Source organism: Ovis canadensis, chromosome 7 (genome assembly GCF_042477335.2).
Source record: "Ovis canadensis isolate MfBH-ARS-UI-01 breed Bighorn chromosome 7, ARS-UI_OviCan_v2, whole genome shotgun sequence".
NCBI classification, from domain to species: domain Eukaryota; kingdom Metazoa; phylum Chordata; class Mammalia; order Artiodactyla; family Bovidae; genus Ovis; species Ovis canadensis.
In genome coordinates this window covers 87,240,484-87,258,525 of record NC_091251.1, presented here as the reverse complement: position 1 = coordinate 87,258,525, position 18,042 = coordinate 87,240,484, and the positions used below count along the sequence as shown (strand labels likewise).

At 55.8% G+C, this 18,042-nt stretch overlaps 1 protein-coding gene across 11 annotated transcripts in view; it reads right to left on the bottom strand.

Moving 5' to 3' along the window:
* PLEKHG3 (pleckstrin homology and RhoGEF domain containing G3) overlaps nucleotides 1–18,042 on the bottom strand; it is a 45,398-nt gene that overhangs the window by 4,585 nt on the left and 22,771 nt on the right. For 3 of the 11 annotated variants that reach the window (XM_069595114.1, XM_069595117.1, XM_069595116.1), the window contains 14 exons: nucleotides 10,211–10,600; nucleotides 8,982–9,079; nucleotides 7,742–7,811; nucleotides 7,434–7,480; nucleotides 7,176–7,326; nucleotides 6,962–7,093; nucleotides 6,565–6,747; nucleotides 6,251–6,343; nucleotides 5,892–5,978; nucleotides 5,627–5,660; nucleotides 5,192–5,284; nucleotides 2,302–2,340; nucleotides 1,868–1,887; nucleotides 510–623 (listed from right to left, as the gene is read on the bottom strand). In XM_069595114.1, coding sequence (XP_069451215.1) covers nucleotides 510–623; nucleotides 1,868–1,887; nucleotides 2,302–2,340; nucleotides 5,192–5,284; nucleotides 5,627–5,660; nucleotides 5,892–5,978; nucleotides 6,251–6,343; nucleotides 6,565–6,747; nucleotides 6,962–7,093; nucleotides 7,176–7,326; nucleotides 7,434–7,480; nucleotides 7,742–7,811; nucleotides 8,982–9,079; nucleotides 10,211–10,561 — 1,512 coding nt within the window. In that variant the 5' untranslated portion in view covers nucleotides 10,562–10,600. Of the gene's footprint in view, nucleotides 1–509; nucleotides 624–1,085; nucleotides 1,437–1,867; nucleotides 1,888–2,301; nucleotides 2,341–5,191; nucleotides 5,285–5,626; nucleotides 5,661–5,891; nucleotides 5,979–6,250; nucleotides 6,344–6,564; nucleotides 6,748–6,961; nucleotides 7,094–7,175; nucleotides 7,327–7,433; nucleotides 7,481–7,741; nucleotides 7,812–8,981; nucleotides 9,080–10,210; nucleotides 10,601–15,068; nucleotides 15,517–18,042 lie in introns of those variants that run through there. The other 8 variants (XM_069595112.1, XM_069595110.1, XM_069595113.1 and 5 more) reach the window with 6 other exon arrangements.

Sequence of the window (18,042 nt, the reverse complement as noted above, 5' to 3'; positions counted from 1 at the left end):
ATGCAAGGAAGCCTGGCCAAGAGGACCTAAACTCTGGCCACTTCCAGTAACTATGTCCCTTGGCAAGAGACTGTACCTGCCACTTAGTAGCTTCAGTCATTTCCGACTCTGCGACCCTGTGGGCTGCAGCCTCCCAGGCTCCTCTGTCCATGGGATTCTCCAGGCAAGAATACTAGAGTAGGTTGCCTTGCCCTTTCCTCAGGAAGATCCTGATCCAAGAATTGAACCTGAATCTCCTGAATTGCAGGCAGGTTCTTTACCATGGAGCCACTAGGAAGCCCCAGAGGGAGGGGTACTGTTTTCTAATTCAGAGTAAGAAGCTGTCTGTCACCAAGCCACATGCCCACAGGCCAGACAGGTTTCCTGAAGGCATGAGAGTCCTGGGGAGCAAGATTCCCTGTCCCCATGGGCCTAACAGGAGAGCCATGTCTGAAAGCCCCACCTACAAAGCTGGAGATCTGGGCTCAGGAGGGTATGCCCAATCCCCATTCCACCTGCTGGCCACTCACCTCTGGCAGGGAAGTCACAGACTCAAAGTTCAGGCACTTTTCCTCAGGAGTTGGAGACCGGCTCCTGGTCCTCCCGCAGCTCTTGGGTTCTTCAGACTCCCTGCGATCCTTCCCCTGCAGCAAGCAGAGGGCAGTCATCAGCTTCCAGAACAATAGGGAGCTGGTCCCTTCTGCATCCCAACCGTGACAGCACCTCTTGAGCCCCAAGGGGGTTGGGCTACACTGAGATCCAGCATTGGACCTGTGCCATCCAGAGTCGGCCTGGACTGCCAACTCTGGGAGACTCAGAAATCCCCACCAGGCATGCGTCCCCGGTGTGCTGACCTCCCCGCCACCCCCCAGCCTGCCCCATTAGTCATGCCCGCTGAGTAGCATGCTGGTTAGCTCCAGTACTGGAACAATGAATGCCAGGGGCTCACCAGGGCATGACAGCGAGCCGGGGGTTAAGAAACACCACTGGCAGGAATGAAGGAACAAGGATGGAGGGGTGAGGAGAGCAGGGAAGGGGACTCATGGATGGGCAAGCACGTGCCAGGAAGCATGCAAGGAGGAGGGGAGATCAAAGAGACACCTCACCATAGCGCCCCGGGAGAAAAGTAAAGCGTTGGCTCGATAGTGCCAGCAGTGGAGGGCGGCCAGCAGGGAGCTGGCAAAGTCGGCTACCTGCTCCGCCACTGCCAGGCTCTCCTCCTCCTCCTCCTCCTCCTCCTCCTCCGAGCCTGAGGGCTCTGGCCTGGCCCCCTTCTCGCTGCCTTTGTGCCCTGCCAGGTCCTTCAGAGAGACCTGAAAGGCCTGCTCCTCCTCCTCCTCCTCCTCCTCCATCACCTCCTCCTGCTCCTCCTGGGCAGCCCCTTCGGCCTCCGACTGCAGGCCCCGAGCACAGTGGGGCTGTCCAAAGTCCAGGAGCGTGCCAACACTGCCTGCGTGCTGTGCAGAGCACAAGGCCCCCTCGTGATCAGCCTCTGGGCAACCCCCCTCCTCCTGCAGCTGCTGGGGCTGGGGAGGCTTCGCATCTACAGACACCCAACCTCTGGGCTCCCGAGTGGCACGGGGGACTCTAGAGGTGGGAAGCTGGGCCTGGGGCCTGGGCAGGAACTCAGGACCCAGACAGGCCCGCCTGCCCCAGGGAGAGAGAGCAATATGAGAGGATCCAGGCTTGGGCTGGCCACTGGCAGGCTGCCACCCCAGGAAAAGGGTGCAGAAGGGTACCCCGGGCTTATTCATCTCCAGGACCCTCAAGACAGAGCCCGGCACCCAGTAAGTGTTTGACAGGTGTTTGCTGAGTAAGTGATGATGATGAGGGCTGAGCCGGGTAGTTCCCCCCAACCTGTCCACAGTCCCCTCGCCCCTGGCTTTACCTTCACTCTTGTGGCTCTGGCTGCTCCACCACCGCCAGATCCCGGCACATGGGCAAGGGGGGAGGGAGAGGGGAGATCAGTGAGCAGGAGAAAGAACCCCCTTACACAGGCCTGAGGCCCAGGACCCCCCGGGAAAGGCCTCATCAGGGGCTCCTGCTCCCAGAATCTTCACAGGACTTTCAAAGGAATGACTGACTGCACAGGAGCCCGGGGTGGGAGTCACTCGCTCCTGCTGTCAACCAAGGACAGGGAGACAGGGTGCGAGGCGTGTAGGGGGAGAGCCCGGACAGCAAGGGTGAGAGGCCCCCTTCCAGGGAGAAACAGAGGCCCCTCTGCACCGCCCGCGTCGCCCCCACCCTGCCGGTCGCCCGCTCCTCCCGCTCACCCTCGCCCTGGGGCTCAAGGGGATAGCCGACCATCGCTCCCTCTCTCACCTTTCTCACTGAGTTGCCTGAAGAGATGTCTGGTCGGCTCTGAGGAGGAGAGCAACGGGCAGAGTCAGTGCAGGCCGCAAACTGCCTGGCCTGGCCCTGGCCCCACACTCACAGCGCCACCGGCCCATCACCAGCTCAAAGTCCACTCGAGCTGGGCCCCCATGGCCTGACAAAGGCTGCCCTCATGCCCAGTCCACAGGGAGCCACTGCCCACCCCGGCTTGGGGGGCTCTGCTGTGGCTGACAGCCCCCAGAAGGAGGCCTGCCCACTAGCCCTGCTGGGGCCCTTGGTTCTGAGGCCACAACCCCACACTGTCCTCTTGAGAATGACGAGCCTCTCTTGGGGGCCCTGGCCTCCACCTCAAGCCCCGCCTCCCTGCACAGAGCACATCAGGGTCTTAATGACACCCAAGCCCCTTCACAGAGCCCCCGCTGGAAAGCAGAGGTTGCATCCAACTTGCTATGGCCTTTAAGGCCTGGCACCACGAAGCCCCGCTGCCTACTGGGGAGTGTTGCCCAGCTGGACAAGAGCTGCCCAGGACCCGAGGACAGAATATACCCATTAAGCCGATGGTGTCAGCACCTTATACCCAGCCTTTCTGGGGACAGACCTGAGATAGAGAGGCCAGGATGACAGGACAGGTCTAGAACCTCTCTGCAGAGCCGTGCCCTTAGCCCCTACTGCCCTTGACCACCTGGCATCAAATGGCAGCCCCACTATAAACTGGGAGTCAGAAAGGAGCTCTCCTGAGGTGCCTCAGCTGTTCCTGGAGAACTGTTTTTTCTAAATGCGCACAGGCACACACACCTACCCTCTACCTGCATCGAGGTAACCAGATACCTAGTCGTTTTTAAAGTGAGAAATACAAAAGGCTCTACTCTTTCAGTTTAAACCATGTAATCAAGAATATTTAACAAGAATATTTAAGATGACAACAACACCTGATTTATCCAGAGAGTGCACTTATCTGCCCATCCCAACTCTCTGCAAGTATGAAGCAGAAATAGGCCTGGAGGCAATCACAATAGACGACTGAGAACAAGCTCTCCCACGGGCCTGAATCCTCCCTCTCACTGATGTCCTGACTGCTTTTACACACACTTCTTACACATTCAATCGATTAATTTGTAACAGAAGAGGGAAGAAGGAAGGGCTACTACAGAAAAGCACGCAGACTAATAAGAAGGAACACTATTCAGTGGAAAGATGGACGTGCTTAACTGCTCTGTTGTGTCTGACTCTTTGTGGCCTCATGCACTGTAGTCCGCCAGGCTCCTCTGTCCATGAGTTTTTTCAGGCAAGAATACTGGAGCAGGTTGCCATTTCTTCCTGCAAGGGATCTTCCCAACCAAGGGATTGAACTTGTGTCTCCTGCTGCGTCTCCTGCATTGGCAAGCGAATTCTTTCCCTGATGGCTTAGTGGAAAGGAATCTGTCTGCAATTCAGGAGACTCAGGCTCAAACCCTAGGTTGGGAAGATCCCCTGGAGGAAGAAATGGCAACCCGCTGCAATATTCTTCCTTGGGAAATCCCATGGATAGCCTATGGGGTTCACAAACGAGTCAGACATAACTTAGCAACTCAACAACAACAAAACTAAAACACAAAAACAAAACCCAACTGTTTTAGTGTTTACAGGCTAAAACCTCAGCCTGGGGAAACTTCAGCTCTGAAACGGCTCATTTCCCAAGTGCATCGCTTGCTGCAGCTGATGTTATGACAGGGAGTACTATTATTACCACTGCCGCCACTTACTAAATACCTCCACATATTAGAAGCTTCCAAGTCAAAGCTATGGCAAGTTAAGAGGTAATGTTAGAGGGATGAGAGAATTACAGAAGAAAGGACAGAGAAGCAAGAGGGGCCAGAGACTTAGGAAGTAACACTCCCAATTTGAGGCTTTTAACACATGGCACCAAAGACCTTTTGCAACCATGGCAAGTTTGCCTAAGGTTTGAGATCCATCAGGAACACCACCAAACAAAACACACAAGAGCTTTCCAGACGCTGCTCGGCTTCATCCTCCAGAAAACCGAAGGCTCTACGTCAATCCACACAGTTGTTCAGGGGACCTGTGGGTCTTGCCAATCAAACCCCACACACTGTGGGGATCCCAGCCAGGACCCAGCTCCCATCACTACTTAGTCTTTCTCTTTAGGGGTCTCTGAGATGGTTTTCACCCCAATTCCCACCCCAGGTGGTAGTTTGACAAGTGCCTGGCCAAAACTAGATCTATCCCTGGGCCTCAGACTGAATGAAGAGGGTGAAAATTGACACAGAAAACACACACACTCATCACTACAAGGGCAGAGAATAAAAGCAAGGTTTTCTCTTCAATAAATGGTTCATTTCAATACTTCCAAGTACACAGCAGCAAGCCCAGTCATGGAAGAAAACCCAAGAAAGGAGAACAGAACTCTTCCCTGAGACCCAAAGTAAATATTTCCTGTCTGGATCTGGTGCCACTTGAAATCCAACTCATTTTCCCCATGTCCTGCCTCTGCTCTATTCCAAAACTGGGCTGTGGACCATCCATGACGTCCAAGCATTACTCTGGCTGACTCCCAGTGTTCCAAATGGCAAAGGAGGAAGGAGTCAACTGTGGGGGCGCTAAGCAGGGGTGCCTGGAACAAACCTTCCTAGGGCCTTGTAAAAGGAGAGCTGTCCAGCCCTGGGTAGGCAGGAAGGTGCCAGAGGTGCCTGGTGGAAGGCAGGAGGCTCCAGACGTACCCATCCACACCGCACTTACCCCACCCCCCCCGCCCCCCAGCCCTTCCTAGGATTTCCAGAGAGGTGAGAGCCAGCCCCAAATGCTGCTGTAGAAGGTTCGTTCCCTGCTTGGTTAAAGGTCCTGAAAAGAAGCCTCTGTATCCACAAAGTCCCTGCCTTACCAGACTGCCGGCGCCCCTGGTGCACGTGGGTGGATACGTCGTCCTGGGAGCCCTTCTTCAGGCGCTCTGGGCTGTGGCGGTACCGATTGGGATCTGCACCCAAGAGAGACAACCAGGCCTTTGGGATACCATCAGCCCATCAGCTGAACTCTGCCCACCCCCGAGCACAACTCTGCTGACCAGCCCAGCTCCAGGGCCACAAGCCTACAGAGCTCTTTCAACCTCCCACGTACCAGGAGCACGAGGCACATAGCATCCCGCCTGTCATCAGCACCAAGCCCTGGCCTCGCAGTAGACCCCCAGCCTTACAGAAGGAGCCTCCCCCATCCTCCCTACTCTCTAGACTCTAAGTATCCAGCAAAGCTCCCCCAGGATACAGTCCGACCAAGAGACAAGCACCACTAGGGACAAAGCGGGCAGGAAGTGTGAACTTACAATAGGAATCCATTTCCAAGATGGCTTCTTTGGCCTGGAAGGGAAGGAAACCCACCTCGTGGCTACCTTGCTATGAGCCATTTCTCCCTTGGCCTTGCAGTACCAGGGCCTCCCACAGGGCTGGTACAGAGGACCGAAGCATCCGCTGAACTGATCCCATTGTCCAGTGGGGCCAATGTCCGGAAGGTGAGGCCCCAGGGTTCCCCGGAGCTGGCTCTGAGGGACAGCCACTCCCGGCTCCCCATCAGGCACCCCGGGAACTCACCTTCTGGGGGATGGTGGTGTGGTGGTTGTCCAGAATGAGCCTCTTGATGTGGTGAGTCCACCTCCGTTTCTCCTCCACCGTTTTGGCCTGGGCAGGCCCAAGAAAGGAGGAGGAGGTTACCATGACAGGCCTGAAGCCATCTGGCGTGGGCTAGGCTTCCGCCGACGGGGGCCAGAGGCAGAAAGCAGGCTTGGGGTGCTATGAGGCTCAAATCCTCAGCACAAGCCCGAGAGATAACCCCAAGGACCTCTGCCTTCCACGGGGAGACTCCAAGGCGCCCGCCGCCGAGGGAGGGGCGGGTCTTTTCCCAGCCTGCACCCGGCAGGCCCGTCGGGGTCTTGTCCTGGCCGGCCCCTCACCTGGATGTTGTACTGCTGCTTGCCGTGCTTATAATGCGTGACGGTGAAGCACAGGGACTCTCGGGTACTTTCAATCAGCATCAGGGAGGAACACTGGGAGGGCAGGGGGAGATGGCAGTCAAGCCTCTGGCAGGGAGCCAACTGGGGACCCCACCCCTCAAGGCCATCAGGGGAGGCAGGGTAAGTATTCTTCTAAAGGTGGAGCTGCGTCCAGCCCAACCTGAGGCCCAGTCAAGTCTGGCGCAGAGCTGGAAAGTGGAACCAGCCCGTTGGGAAGGCGGGAAGCAGGGGAGGAGGAGGTGTGGCCTGGTTACCGGGATGTGGCCCTTGTAGACAAAGTGGCCGCCCCGCTTCTTGGTGACGAGCAGCGCTTTGTCAAAGAGGAAGAAGGTCTTCTCGCTGCGCACACGGTGCACGCGGAACGTGCCCTCCAGGACGAGCTCCCCGTAGGTGGTCAGGTCTGGCCCCGTCCAGTTGAGGAGCAAAGACTGAATCTCCTGCAGCAGAGAAGCCCCAAGCCCCAGGGTCAGGCCGCTGGAGACCCTGCTGGGACCACGCAGGGCCCCCTGGAGTCACCGCCTGGGTTTCACAGAGACACAGAGAAGCCCATCTTCAAGGACACCACCCTTCAGCTCACATTCCCTCTTCCACGCTTCTTCCTGCCCGAGCACCCCTGCCTGCCCACCCCTCCAGCTCTCAGCTCCAGAGCACCTGGAGCCGGACCGCGTGCTCGTGCCTCCTCTTCATGTCGTTGATGTACCAGGCCACGCACGTCATGGTGTCAATGGCATCCTCCACCACCTCAAAGCCTTCTTCTTCCTCATCAAAATGCTTGGCGATCTCCTGTGCGGGGGACAGGAGCTTAGGCTCAAGGGCCCTGCCCCTCCCTCAGGCCCCCATGTCCTCGGGAGGAGCCCCAGGTTACCTGGAGCAGCAGGTGGTACTTGAGGATGCGCTGGACCGGTTTGAGGAGATAGGAGCCCAAGGGCAGTGAATGCTGCAGCAAGTCCTGCTGGTCCCGGAAGAACTTGGCCTGCTGCTTGTCCTGCATGCACTCGGTCAGGGCGGCCACCGAGCTGCCAGTGGGAAAGAGGCCGTCACCAGAGGGGAGGCTGGAGGGGGAGGTGGGGTACTCTGGACTCGCCAGATGGCTCTGCCTCCCCTCTCCATCCTAATTACTCACTTGGGGTAGTTGTTGCAATATTGAGTGTAGATATCAAATTCTTGGCTCTAAAGAAAGACCAAAAACAGTCATTTCAGGGAGACTCGCATTTGCCTGTAAGCCTGGGTGTATCAAAGGCATGACCCTAGGCCCCAAAGCACACTCTCCCCAAGCATCTGCAGATTCATCTCTGTATCCATCCGTCTCGGACATGCCATCCACCCAGCACCCCCCAGAGCCACCCCAAATGCCCTTGATATTCACCCAGCACTTCCCCCAGAGAGAGGTCCCTAGCAAGGCAGGATGTGCCAGGACCCAGCTGTTCTTACCCTTTCCACAAAGCAGCTGGCCACGGCCACGGGGTCACTGTTGCAGCTGTCCAGGTCTCTGAGTAGCTGGCTAGGTGAAGGGAGGGTGGTCTTCAGACCGTGGACCACTCACAGCCTCCATGGTCACCAACACACCCCCCCGCCCCAACCTCCTGGTGCCCAGACACACATCAGCCCTGGTGTCAGTGAGCTCCACCCGGGGCAGCAACTACGGAAAGGAGCCAGCACCGCAGCAAAGATGGGGGCAAAACAGAGCCATGCGCTCCACCAGCAGGAGAGGGAGAAGGCACACCAGTACCCACCTCAGAAGGGGACACAGCTCCTCTGCAGGCAGAAGGAGTCAAACACACAGAAGCAGACATTAAAAGGGGAAGGAGATAGGGAGAACTAGCAAGGGACCGAGGCCCCCAGTTCAGAAGGATGCAGAAAACGGGAGAGACAGGGTGAGTCCCACCACTGCTTGTTCTGAGACGGGGGCACGAGAGGAACACCCGGCCTCCCTTCCTGTGCTCCTTCTTGCCCAAGCCCACACCCTCCTGTCCAAGTCTCCCCTGCATCAGGCCTCCCAGCTTGCCCAGCAGTAAGTCCCTCTGCCCATCTTAAGGGGCCTGGGGCAAGGTTCCTCCTATCCTGTCAATGCTGTGCCCTCAAGCTCTGCTCCTCCCAGCCAGTGCCCACTCCCTGGGGAGTCTGGGGGCCCTGGCAGCAGCTCATGTGTGATCTTCGTGGAGCCCTTTTGTCCCTGAAGCAGCCGTTCGCCAGGCCTTGCTCAGCCTCCCTCTTCGTTCCTTGCCAGGCTTGTACGTTCCCCTACCTAATGGGTCAGATCACCTCCAGGGAGCCCCAGCTTCCCACAGAATCAGGGGGAATGTGGAGAAGAATGAAGAGATCTGCACGTGGGGGACCAAGATGAGAGGGACGGGGAAACAGCCTCACGTGCAAGGGTGCAGCAGTCCCTGAAAGGGCGCTGGCCCAGCCTGGACCCAACATGAACACCGCCTCACACGAGCCCCTCTGCCTATCAGGTAGCATACTGGGCCCAGGGCACACAGGCCCAAAGGCCCTCTCTCCTGAAGGGAGCTAACTGTACAGGGAGGGACCACCCTTCCCCACTTCGGCGATCAGACCCCGGGCCACGCATCACAGCCCCCGAGTAAGACCAGGGATATCGGGGCCCCTCTCCAGGCCCTGAGATGGGGCTCACAGTAAGAACATGGGGTGTGTCAAGCTCCCTCCATACCTGTTCAGTGCATAGATGCTTTCTATGTTCCCAAAGAGGGCGCTGACTTGCTCTGGGTTCAGCAGCCCTGGCGTGTCAATGAGCTTCAAGAGGTAGTCCTGCGTGGAGAGAGTCGTCAGAGCTCAGCCGCAGCCCCGGCGCAATGCGGTCCTGCCCCGTTGCCCCGCTCACCATCCATGCCTCATTCCTGGGCTGCATTTTCCTGCTGTGCCCATTTCACAGATGTCCCCTACTGCCCTGGGACGACTGGTCCCTCCTCACAAATAATAATACCCACTTGGAATCGCAGAATGTGACCTTATTTGAAATAGGGTCTTTGCAGATATAATGATTAAGGATCATCAGACGCTACCACACTGGATGTAGGGTGGGCTCTGAATCAAGTGACTGGTGTCCTTGTAAGAGGAGGGGACATAGACAGACTCAGACAAGGCCATGTGAAGACAGAGGCAGATAATGGGGGGCGGACAGCTACAGGGCAAGGTACAGCGAGGGTTGCCAGCAGCATCCAGGAGCTAGGGGAGAGCCCTGGAACACACTCTCCCTCAGAGTTTCCAGAAGAAACCAACCCGGCCAGCAGTCTTGAGTTTTGACCTCTGGCCTCCTCAACCAGGACAAGATAAAGGTATGCATCTTGGCTTCCCCTGTGTGTGGCTGCCTGTTAGGCAGGCCTAGGAAACAAGCACATGTCCCTCCAAAGGGCAGAGAGCTTCCTCAGCAGCAGCCACACAGTCACCTTCTCCCTTGCCCCTCCCAGTGTGAACACTGGCACTGGCCCTTCAAGGCCCTGCCTCTTCAATTTACAGAGAAGGAGTCTGAGGCAGGGGTTACCAGGCGCCTAAGACCCCACAGGCAGGAAACAAGAGGAAGCTGGGCGCTGTGCAGGGAGGGGCCCAGAGCCAGTGTCTTCATCGTGGCTCTCTCTTGGCTAAGCACAGGAGTCCCCACTCTCCACGAAGGGTGCCTACACCCCAACCATCCACAGAAGTTCTGCTGGCCCAACTACTGACGGGACCCCCAAGTCACAGGGCGGCATGAGCGGCCAGCAGCATCCGGGCGGGCGCCGTGAGAGAGGCAGATCTCGGAAGCAACATGTCAGGGAGAACTTTCCTCCTCCCATGGATGGAAGTAGGGTTTTGCTCAAGAGCTGGGCCACCGGAAGCCAGAGGCCAGCCCCAGCCCCGGAGGAGAGCGCCGTTCCTCCAGACCTCAGCCCCCCGAAGCCTCACCTCCACGATGCTACGCAGGTCCCGCACGTACGTGCGCTCCGTTTCCACGATTTCCCGCACCACCCGGCCCAGGTAGCCGAACTTGTCCGCAGGCGCCACCGGCCGCGTGCGTTTGCTGAAGGGCGACAGGGACCCCCGCATGTTCCGCCAGCCGCTGGAGTTGTTGTTGCTGTTGGGGAGATGCTGGCCACACGGGGTGCCCTCCCCATTCTCGGCCAAAGCCTCGGAGCCACTGGGCTCCTCCATGGCCCCGTGGCTGTCGCGCGAGGAGCCGGACGAGGAAGTCGTGGAGGTCAGGCTCGCCGGCCGCTCCTGGCTGCCGTTCTGGTGGAGGGAGGCAGAGACGGGCATCCTGGCATCGCTGCCTGGCGGGGGCGTTCCGGGGAGGTTCTGGGCAGGACAGACAAAGGGTCAAACCTCTGGAATCCTCTCAGGAACAGAAAGTAAAAGGGTGGCTGCCAGGGGCTGGGGGAGGAGGGGATGGGGAGTTACTGTTTAATGGATACAGAGTTTCAGTTGTGCAAGATAATGGGAGGTTCTATGGATGGAAGATAGTGATGGATACACAATATGAATGTACTCACTCAATGCCACTGAGCATTTTAAAATGTGGATTTTATGTTACATGCACTTTACCGCAATTTTTAAAGCAACAATTCTGAATCTCAAGGAGGTCCCTTCCTTGCGACTGTACCAGCATCTACGAGGATGCCCAAGTGACATTCCTGCCTGTCTTAACAGCGCCACCTCCATCCTTCCCAGAGTGGAAGAAAGGTGGACCACATCCTGGATCAACCAAGGGCTCAGAAAGCTGAGGCCCCAGAACAGCTGGCAGCAGTCAGGGGTGCCTTCTGATGGAATCTGCAGCCCAGCCCCTCTGCTCCTGCAAATCACCCAGCCTCCCAGAGCCTCTGCTTCTCACCACCTGCGAGGAGGTGAGGCTGTCCTGAGGCTGTCCCCTGCAGTATGCAGTGAGCTGCTGGGTGTACAGCTTGGTGCCCAGCACAGAGCGACGGCTCCATAAACCATCAGAACAGTGATAGTACTGGCAGCCATCAAAAAGCACTCTCCAGGTGTCCACTGGTCAAGGATCTGGCTCTTAACAACCTATATGCCAGAGAGTATGTGGGACTGCAAAATCTTTGGGGCACCAGTGGCTTAACCACGAACCTGAAACCTGGATACTGATGGGGAAGACAGAGAAGATGATGCAAAGGCTGAGCCCACGTCACCTCCTTGCCCCAGTCCCTGGTGCTTGCTTCTGACTCAGCCAGGCTCCAGGGGCACCGGAAATTCCCCAGGGCTGAGGCACAGGTAAGTCTCCCGAAGCTCCCTTTAGCACAGCCAGGTCAGGGCAGCACAGCAAGCAGGAAACTGCTCCCAGGTGAGGCAAACATAGCCTCAGGTGGACTTTACTCCCTAAACAGGCTCACAGGTAGGCCAGCCTGAAGCAGCAAGTTGGGAAGGCAGGGTGGTAGCTGTGGCCTTTGGGAAAGTCAAGGACACTCCACCCCCCACCCCAGAGCACCAAAGCCCATCAACATCACTTTCCAGAATGTTCATTTGACTGCTGTTTCCACAGGAAAAATGTTCTAAAGCATCTCTTCCACCCCTACTGTCCCAATGCCTTCCACCCCTAGCGCTAGGACTCAGAAGTGACTAGACCACAAGTTAGAGCTATGAGAAGGGTCAAGACGGTGGTATCACTCTGGCAATCTTGAATTTGCCCCCCTGGTTTTCTGTGCCTCTACCCCAACTTGGAACCAGTGTCCCCGCCTGGGCTCTGGCTTTTGCAAGTGTTCTTGCTACCTGGCCATTACTTCCTCCCCAACACCCACGCCATACCCCTAGCCTGTGTCACTTATACCAAACCTTGGGTCTCAGTGAGAAGCCACATACACCCAGAAACCAAAACTGGGGGCCCCTTCTGTGTACTCTTATAGCATCCCAGGGTTATCCCTTTTGTAGCACTCATTGTGTAAGACTCCCAGCCGTAGGCAGTGACCTAAGGGCAGGGGCCTTAAAACGTGATCTGCAAATGGCAAACGGATAATGATGGTAGACGAACCAGTATGACTACCAAGCTAAAGTCAGGAGCATGAAGACATGTTTGCCATGCACGCTAGCCCAGCGAGGACCCTCCCAAGCACAGCAGATTCCCACTGCATGTCTCAGCTAGGGGAGGGGATTCCCTCCACGCAAGCCTCTCATCTTGCAGATGAGAACACCGTGGCAGCGCTGGGGCCAGTCCTGACTGCTCCCTCCTTCCAGATGCAGTCAAAGGAGTAATTAACAGGATCACCTTGGTGAAACGGAGCATCTCAGGAGAGCCTCTGGGAAACACAGCACTGCTGCTTTCTCCTGCCTCCTCAGAAGAGCCAGCTAGTCATTTCTACCCACCGGCGGCCTGTCGTTTCAGACAAAGAAAGAGACCCGAACTCCGCCCCAGCCCTTAACCCCAGGCCCGGTGGGACTTGCTGAATAGCCTCTGTGAAGCGATTGACCTTCTTGTGACTTAAAAATCTGTGTATCTCAGCAGTGATTATTCATCTGTGCATGTACCATTTTATATAACACATTTTGTGTTTGATTTAATTCAGCAAACCTGTATTGAATATACTCTGTGTGTCAGAAAATGTGTCCTTCAAAGCAAGTGAACCATCAGGCACACCCCACCCCACCCCCACCCCATCTCCCCTCCAGCCCCCAAGGCCTGTCAATCCCAGCTGGAACAAAGGGGTAGGGACTTGTGGCCTAAGACCTTTCTCAGATGAAACCTAGGGTCAGTCAGCCCCTATGGGGATGCTAAGCGGAAAAAGCCCAAGACTCTAATGGACTTCACAGCTGGCCAGGTCATGGCCTCAAAGTGAAGGATTAGTCACAGCCCCCCACCTCCACCCCACACAGTCTCTCAAGAGATTTCTCTCTAAAGGGTATCTTCAAGGTCCCTCATTAGGGACTCCATCACCATAGGGTCCCCATGCACACTTCAAAAGCCCAGGAACTAACGCATCTTTCCTACTTGGAGAAATTTTCTCTGACTGCACACAGCCACCTGCCTGCAAACCAAGCTCATATTTTCATAGCACCCATGCCCAAATCCTCCGGGGGTTAAAAGAAAGCATAATGGCTAACAGCTAAAAATGGTCCAAGTGCTGTAAACATAACAAGGTTTTTATCTCATAACAACTCTATGAGGTCAGTACTATTATTATCCCCATTTTACAGATGCAGAAACTGAGGCCACAGAAAGAGCATGCGGTAGAGCCTGGATCTGGACTCAGGCACTCAGGCTTCAGTGTGAGTGCTCTTCTGCCCCTGCCCACTGATGGCTGCCTCCCTGATGGATTTCACACCAGCTAGAACCACAGCAAAGGATTAGTCACAGCCCTAGATGCCATGGCTTTGCCTCAGCATAAACCATGAGGAACATATTAAGACATAAAGGTCATGGCTTTTAATATTTTACTTCCCTCACAAAGGCCAATGGAGGTTAAAAAAAACATTGAGAATTAAGATTCCTTAAGGCTATTTCTAGACCTCCTACTATGTGACCTTTGCCCATTTACCTTTTCCTTGGAACAACACAGAAAAACACATACTCCTGGTCAAAGGACTGCAGGCGTTAGAGAAGGCAAGAAGCAGGAGGGCACCAGGATCGGATTATAACTCCTCGGATGATAAGAGAAGCCCTGCAGTCACCAGGAGACCTAGGTTCACAAGGCTCTCGTTCTTTCCCCTGGGCAAGAGTACTTGCTTGAAAAGAATAGAGACCCAGAAAGGAAGGGTAAAGAGCAAATGGAGCAGTCAGGCAGAGTCCAGGTGGGACTGTTAGCAGACACCATCAGATAGTGAGGGAAAAGAGACATCATACCCAGTGTGAGTGCCCTCTGGCTCTAAAAACCCAATCTCCACCCTTCTGTAGTGTTCCTGCCTGGAAAATTCCACGGACAGAGGAGGCTGGCAGGCTATGGTCCGTGAGATTGCAGAGTTGGGCACGACTGAGCAAGTGAGCACACACACACCTTTCTGTAGTGGCGTTCAGGCCCCCACAGAGACAGTGGAAGCACCTGCCTATGGAAGGGCTCCCGGGTACAGCCAACCTTTCCTTCCTCTCCATGGACTGGCACATCACCCCATACGGTAAGATTCACTCCAAGGCCACAACTGGAACTCAGGGGTCTTTAAACTCATCTTGGAAGACACTGTCTGCTGGGACAGTGAGCGCCTAGAGGAGGTGATAGACAGCAGCCAAACCCCAAGCCACAGCCCACTGTATCACCCTGGTCTCCAACTCCCTAAATATCCCTCCTCACTGACCCCTTCCATCTTTTAACAGGAGTCAATCCAATCAATCATCAGCCAGTGAGTCAGTCTTCTAGAATACACAGCGGAGAAGCCCTCTGTGATAGGGTCCCTGAGACCTTTCTGATCGGCCCCACAAGCTGCTCAGACATGCACCTTTGAGAGTTCGGGTACAGGAGAGAAAGGGAGATCAGTTTCTTTTCTTTTTAACTTTCTCTAAATTTAAACCTATTCCACACCCTTCCTCCACTCACACCTCCTGGGGACCTTCCCTGAACACTCCCAGGCAGGGAGGCAGGCAGGCTGCAGCAGGCCTCTGAGTTTCCCAGGACGGCTGACTGGAGCCAGGTTCCACATCCTTCTCCTCCCTGCGAGGCCTCAGCACCGTGCCCCCGATCTGACCCAGGCTCCTGCCTCCAACAGAAGAAAATGACCAGCCAAACCCACCAGAGCCCCCATGTTCTGTCCTCAGGCCTCTTGTCAATAAGGCAGTAGGACCCTGCTCCCCAGCTCCACCCCAGCTTCAGGAAGAAGGTCCCATGGGGGCGCTCACCTGGATTGAACCTTCTGGAGAACCTCTGCTTCTCTAGTCCTGGGAGTCCCCAGGACTCGCTAACACTCCCTTCCAGCCCTCCTTCAGGGGCCGGCAGGCCGAGAAGGCAGGAGGCTGTACAAGAGGAGCTGTGCAGGCCAGCACTTGGAGACACTCCAGAAAACATTTTGCTTCAGAGAGGCTGGGTCCAGGTGTGGAGGCGGCTGACGTCATCCTTTCACCTACTACCCTTCTCTCCACACCCGGGAGACGGAAGGCCGACATGCCACTCCTGCTCTGGAGGCAGATGGAGCGACAGAGGAGCTCGCCCAAAGGCAACTGCTCCAAAGTCCAGTGGCCCCGGGAGGGAAGGGGAATGGTCATCTGGTACCCGCATGTGGGCCAAGTCCCTCCCTCCCTGGGGACCACAGGCGGCACAGCCCTCCTTTTCTCCACCTTCTCTCATCTCCCAACACCTGCTAAGTATTCCAAAGGTTCTTCAACCCAGGCCACAACCTTTGATCTTCCCCTCATTGCACTGTGAGGATCTGCTCACCCATAAGGTGCCAGAAGGGAGATACAGAGAAATGCTACAGCTCTGCCAGACAGACAGGGCAGGAGCAAGGTGAACCTCCAGAGATCTCACCTTGAGATCCTGAGCCCAGGTGTGCTACACGTGCGCACGCACACACATACAGCTCAGTATCACAAGGGTCTATACACACACACAAACACACACACACAGTGTGAACTTCCAGAGATCTCACGTTGAGATCCTGAGCCCAGGTGTGCTACACACACACACACACAGCTCAGTATCACGAGGGTCTACACACACACACACACACACACCCCAGCTCAGTACCACCCAGCCATGCTGCTGCCTAGCACTGTCCTCACAAAAGACACACACACACAAATGAGATCCTGAGTCCAGGTGTGCTACACACACACCCCAGCTCAGTAGTGTGAAACACACACACACACACCAGCTCAGTAGTGTGCTACACACACACACACACACACACACACAGCTCAGTATCACGAGGGTCTACACACACACACACACACCCCAGCTCAGTACCACCCAGCCATGCTGCTGCCTAGCACTGTCCTCACAAAAGACACACACACACAAATGAGATCCTGAGTCCAGGTGTGCTACACACACACCCCAGCTCAGTAGTGTGAAACACACACACACACCCCAGCTCAGCAGTGTGCTACACACACACACACACACATACACACACACACACCCAGCTCAGTACCACCCAGCCATGCTGCTGCCCAGCACTGTCCCCACAGAGGCCCAGCTCCTGAGGGTCTATTCCTACGGTTCTCTGGGCCAGGAGAGGGTGGGCAGAGGTGGGTGACCTCTCACCACACCCTCGAGGCTTTCCTGAGGATAAGGAGGATCCCTGAGAGGGGCTGGCTCTTTCCTCTCTCCCTCTCACCCTCCTGTCCCTCCCCGGGGACTCAGGGGCCCCAAGCACCTAAGGACAAGGAAAGCTCTCCAGGGACTGTGTTCCTCGTGAGCAACGTGACTATCACAGAGGCTGTGCGAACTGTGTGACCAGGGTTTCTGGGCCACCCAAACCCAGGCCAGCTGGCTCAAATTCCTGTTCCCTCATGAATTCATTTTCCCTCATGAATTCATTTTCCCTCATGAATTCCTTTTCCCACCAACCAAGAATAGCAGGGGGCCACCAAGTGTGCCTGAGTCAGCTGCTAGAAAGGACTCTGGTTGCCAACGGAGCCCTCCCACCTGAATTCTGGGATAGAGTCTGGGCCTACAGACTAAAGTCCAGAAAACTCCCTTGGCCTGGCCTTGGAAGGGAAGGAAAGCCCCTGGCATCTCATGTCAATGGGAATACCGCTCACCCACACCTCCCCGTCTCCACCACGCACAAGCCCAACATTTGCTCATGTTACTTCTCAAACCTGCAAGGTGTCCCAGACATTCTCTCCCTCCACAAATGTGGTCCAGTCATCATCCTCAGAAAGGCCTCCCTAACCATCACCAACCCATCCAACATACACAATGATGCAGGCCAAAAATGCTTCTCCCCCAGGAATATCTACATCTTAATCCCCGGATACAAGGAGCCTATCTATGTGGATAACCTTATATGGCAAAAGAAATTCTGCGGGTATGATCAAGTTAAGGATCTTGAGATGGGGAAGATTGTTCTAGATTATGTGGGTAGGCTCACGGTAATCACGAGGGTCCTCACAAGGAGTCAGAAGCTGATGTGACAGCAAAGGCAGAGGGGCAGAGCGAGAAACTGGTCAATGCCAGGCTGCTAGCTTCGTCGACGGAGGAAAGAGACCACAAGTCAAAGGATCTAAGCAGCTTCGGGAAGCTGGAAAGGACAAGAAAACAAAATCTTCCCTGGAGACTCCAGAAGGAAAATAGCCCCATAGGCCCAGACTGACATCTGACCTCCAAAACTGTAAGATAATAAATGTCTGCTGTTCCATTTCTTTTTCACTGCGCTGGGTCTCTGTCGCTGTGTGAGCTTTTCTCTAGCTGCGGCAAGCAGGGGCTACTTTCTAGTTGTGGAGCGGGCTTCTCATCACAGAGGCCTCGCTTATTGCAGGGCAGGGGCCGTAGCACGCACAGGCTTCAGTAGCTATGGCTTCCAGGCTCTAGAGCACGCAGGCTCAGTAGCGGTGGCACAGGGTCTTAGTTGCTCCGTGGAATGTGGGTCATCTCGTGTCTCCTGCATTGGCAGGTGGATTCTTTCCCACTGAGCCACCAGGGAAGTCTGCATGGGTGCTGTTCTAAGGCACTCAGATGGCAGCGTTTGCTAACAGCAGCCATGGGACACTAACACACAGGCCCTTCTCTGAACTCAGCTGAGCCTGAGTGTCGCATACAGCACAGGCCCTTGGGGTTCTCATGTGCAAGCTCTCCTTCCAGACTAGACAGTAAAAACCTAGGGGGCTGGGCCTTCTTTCACCCCCAGAAGGCAATGCATGCACTAGGTGT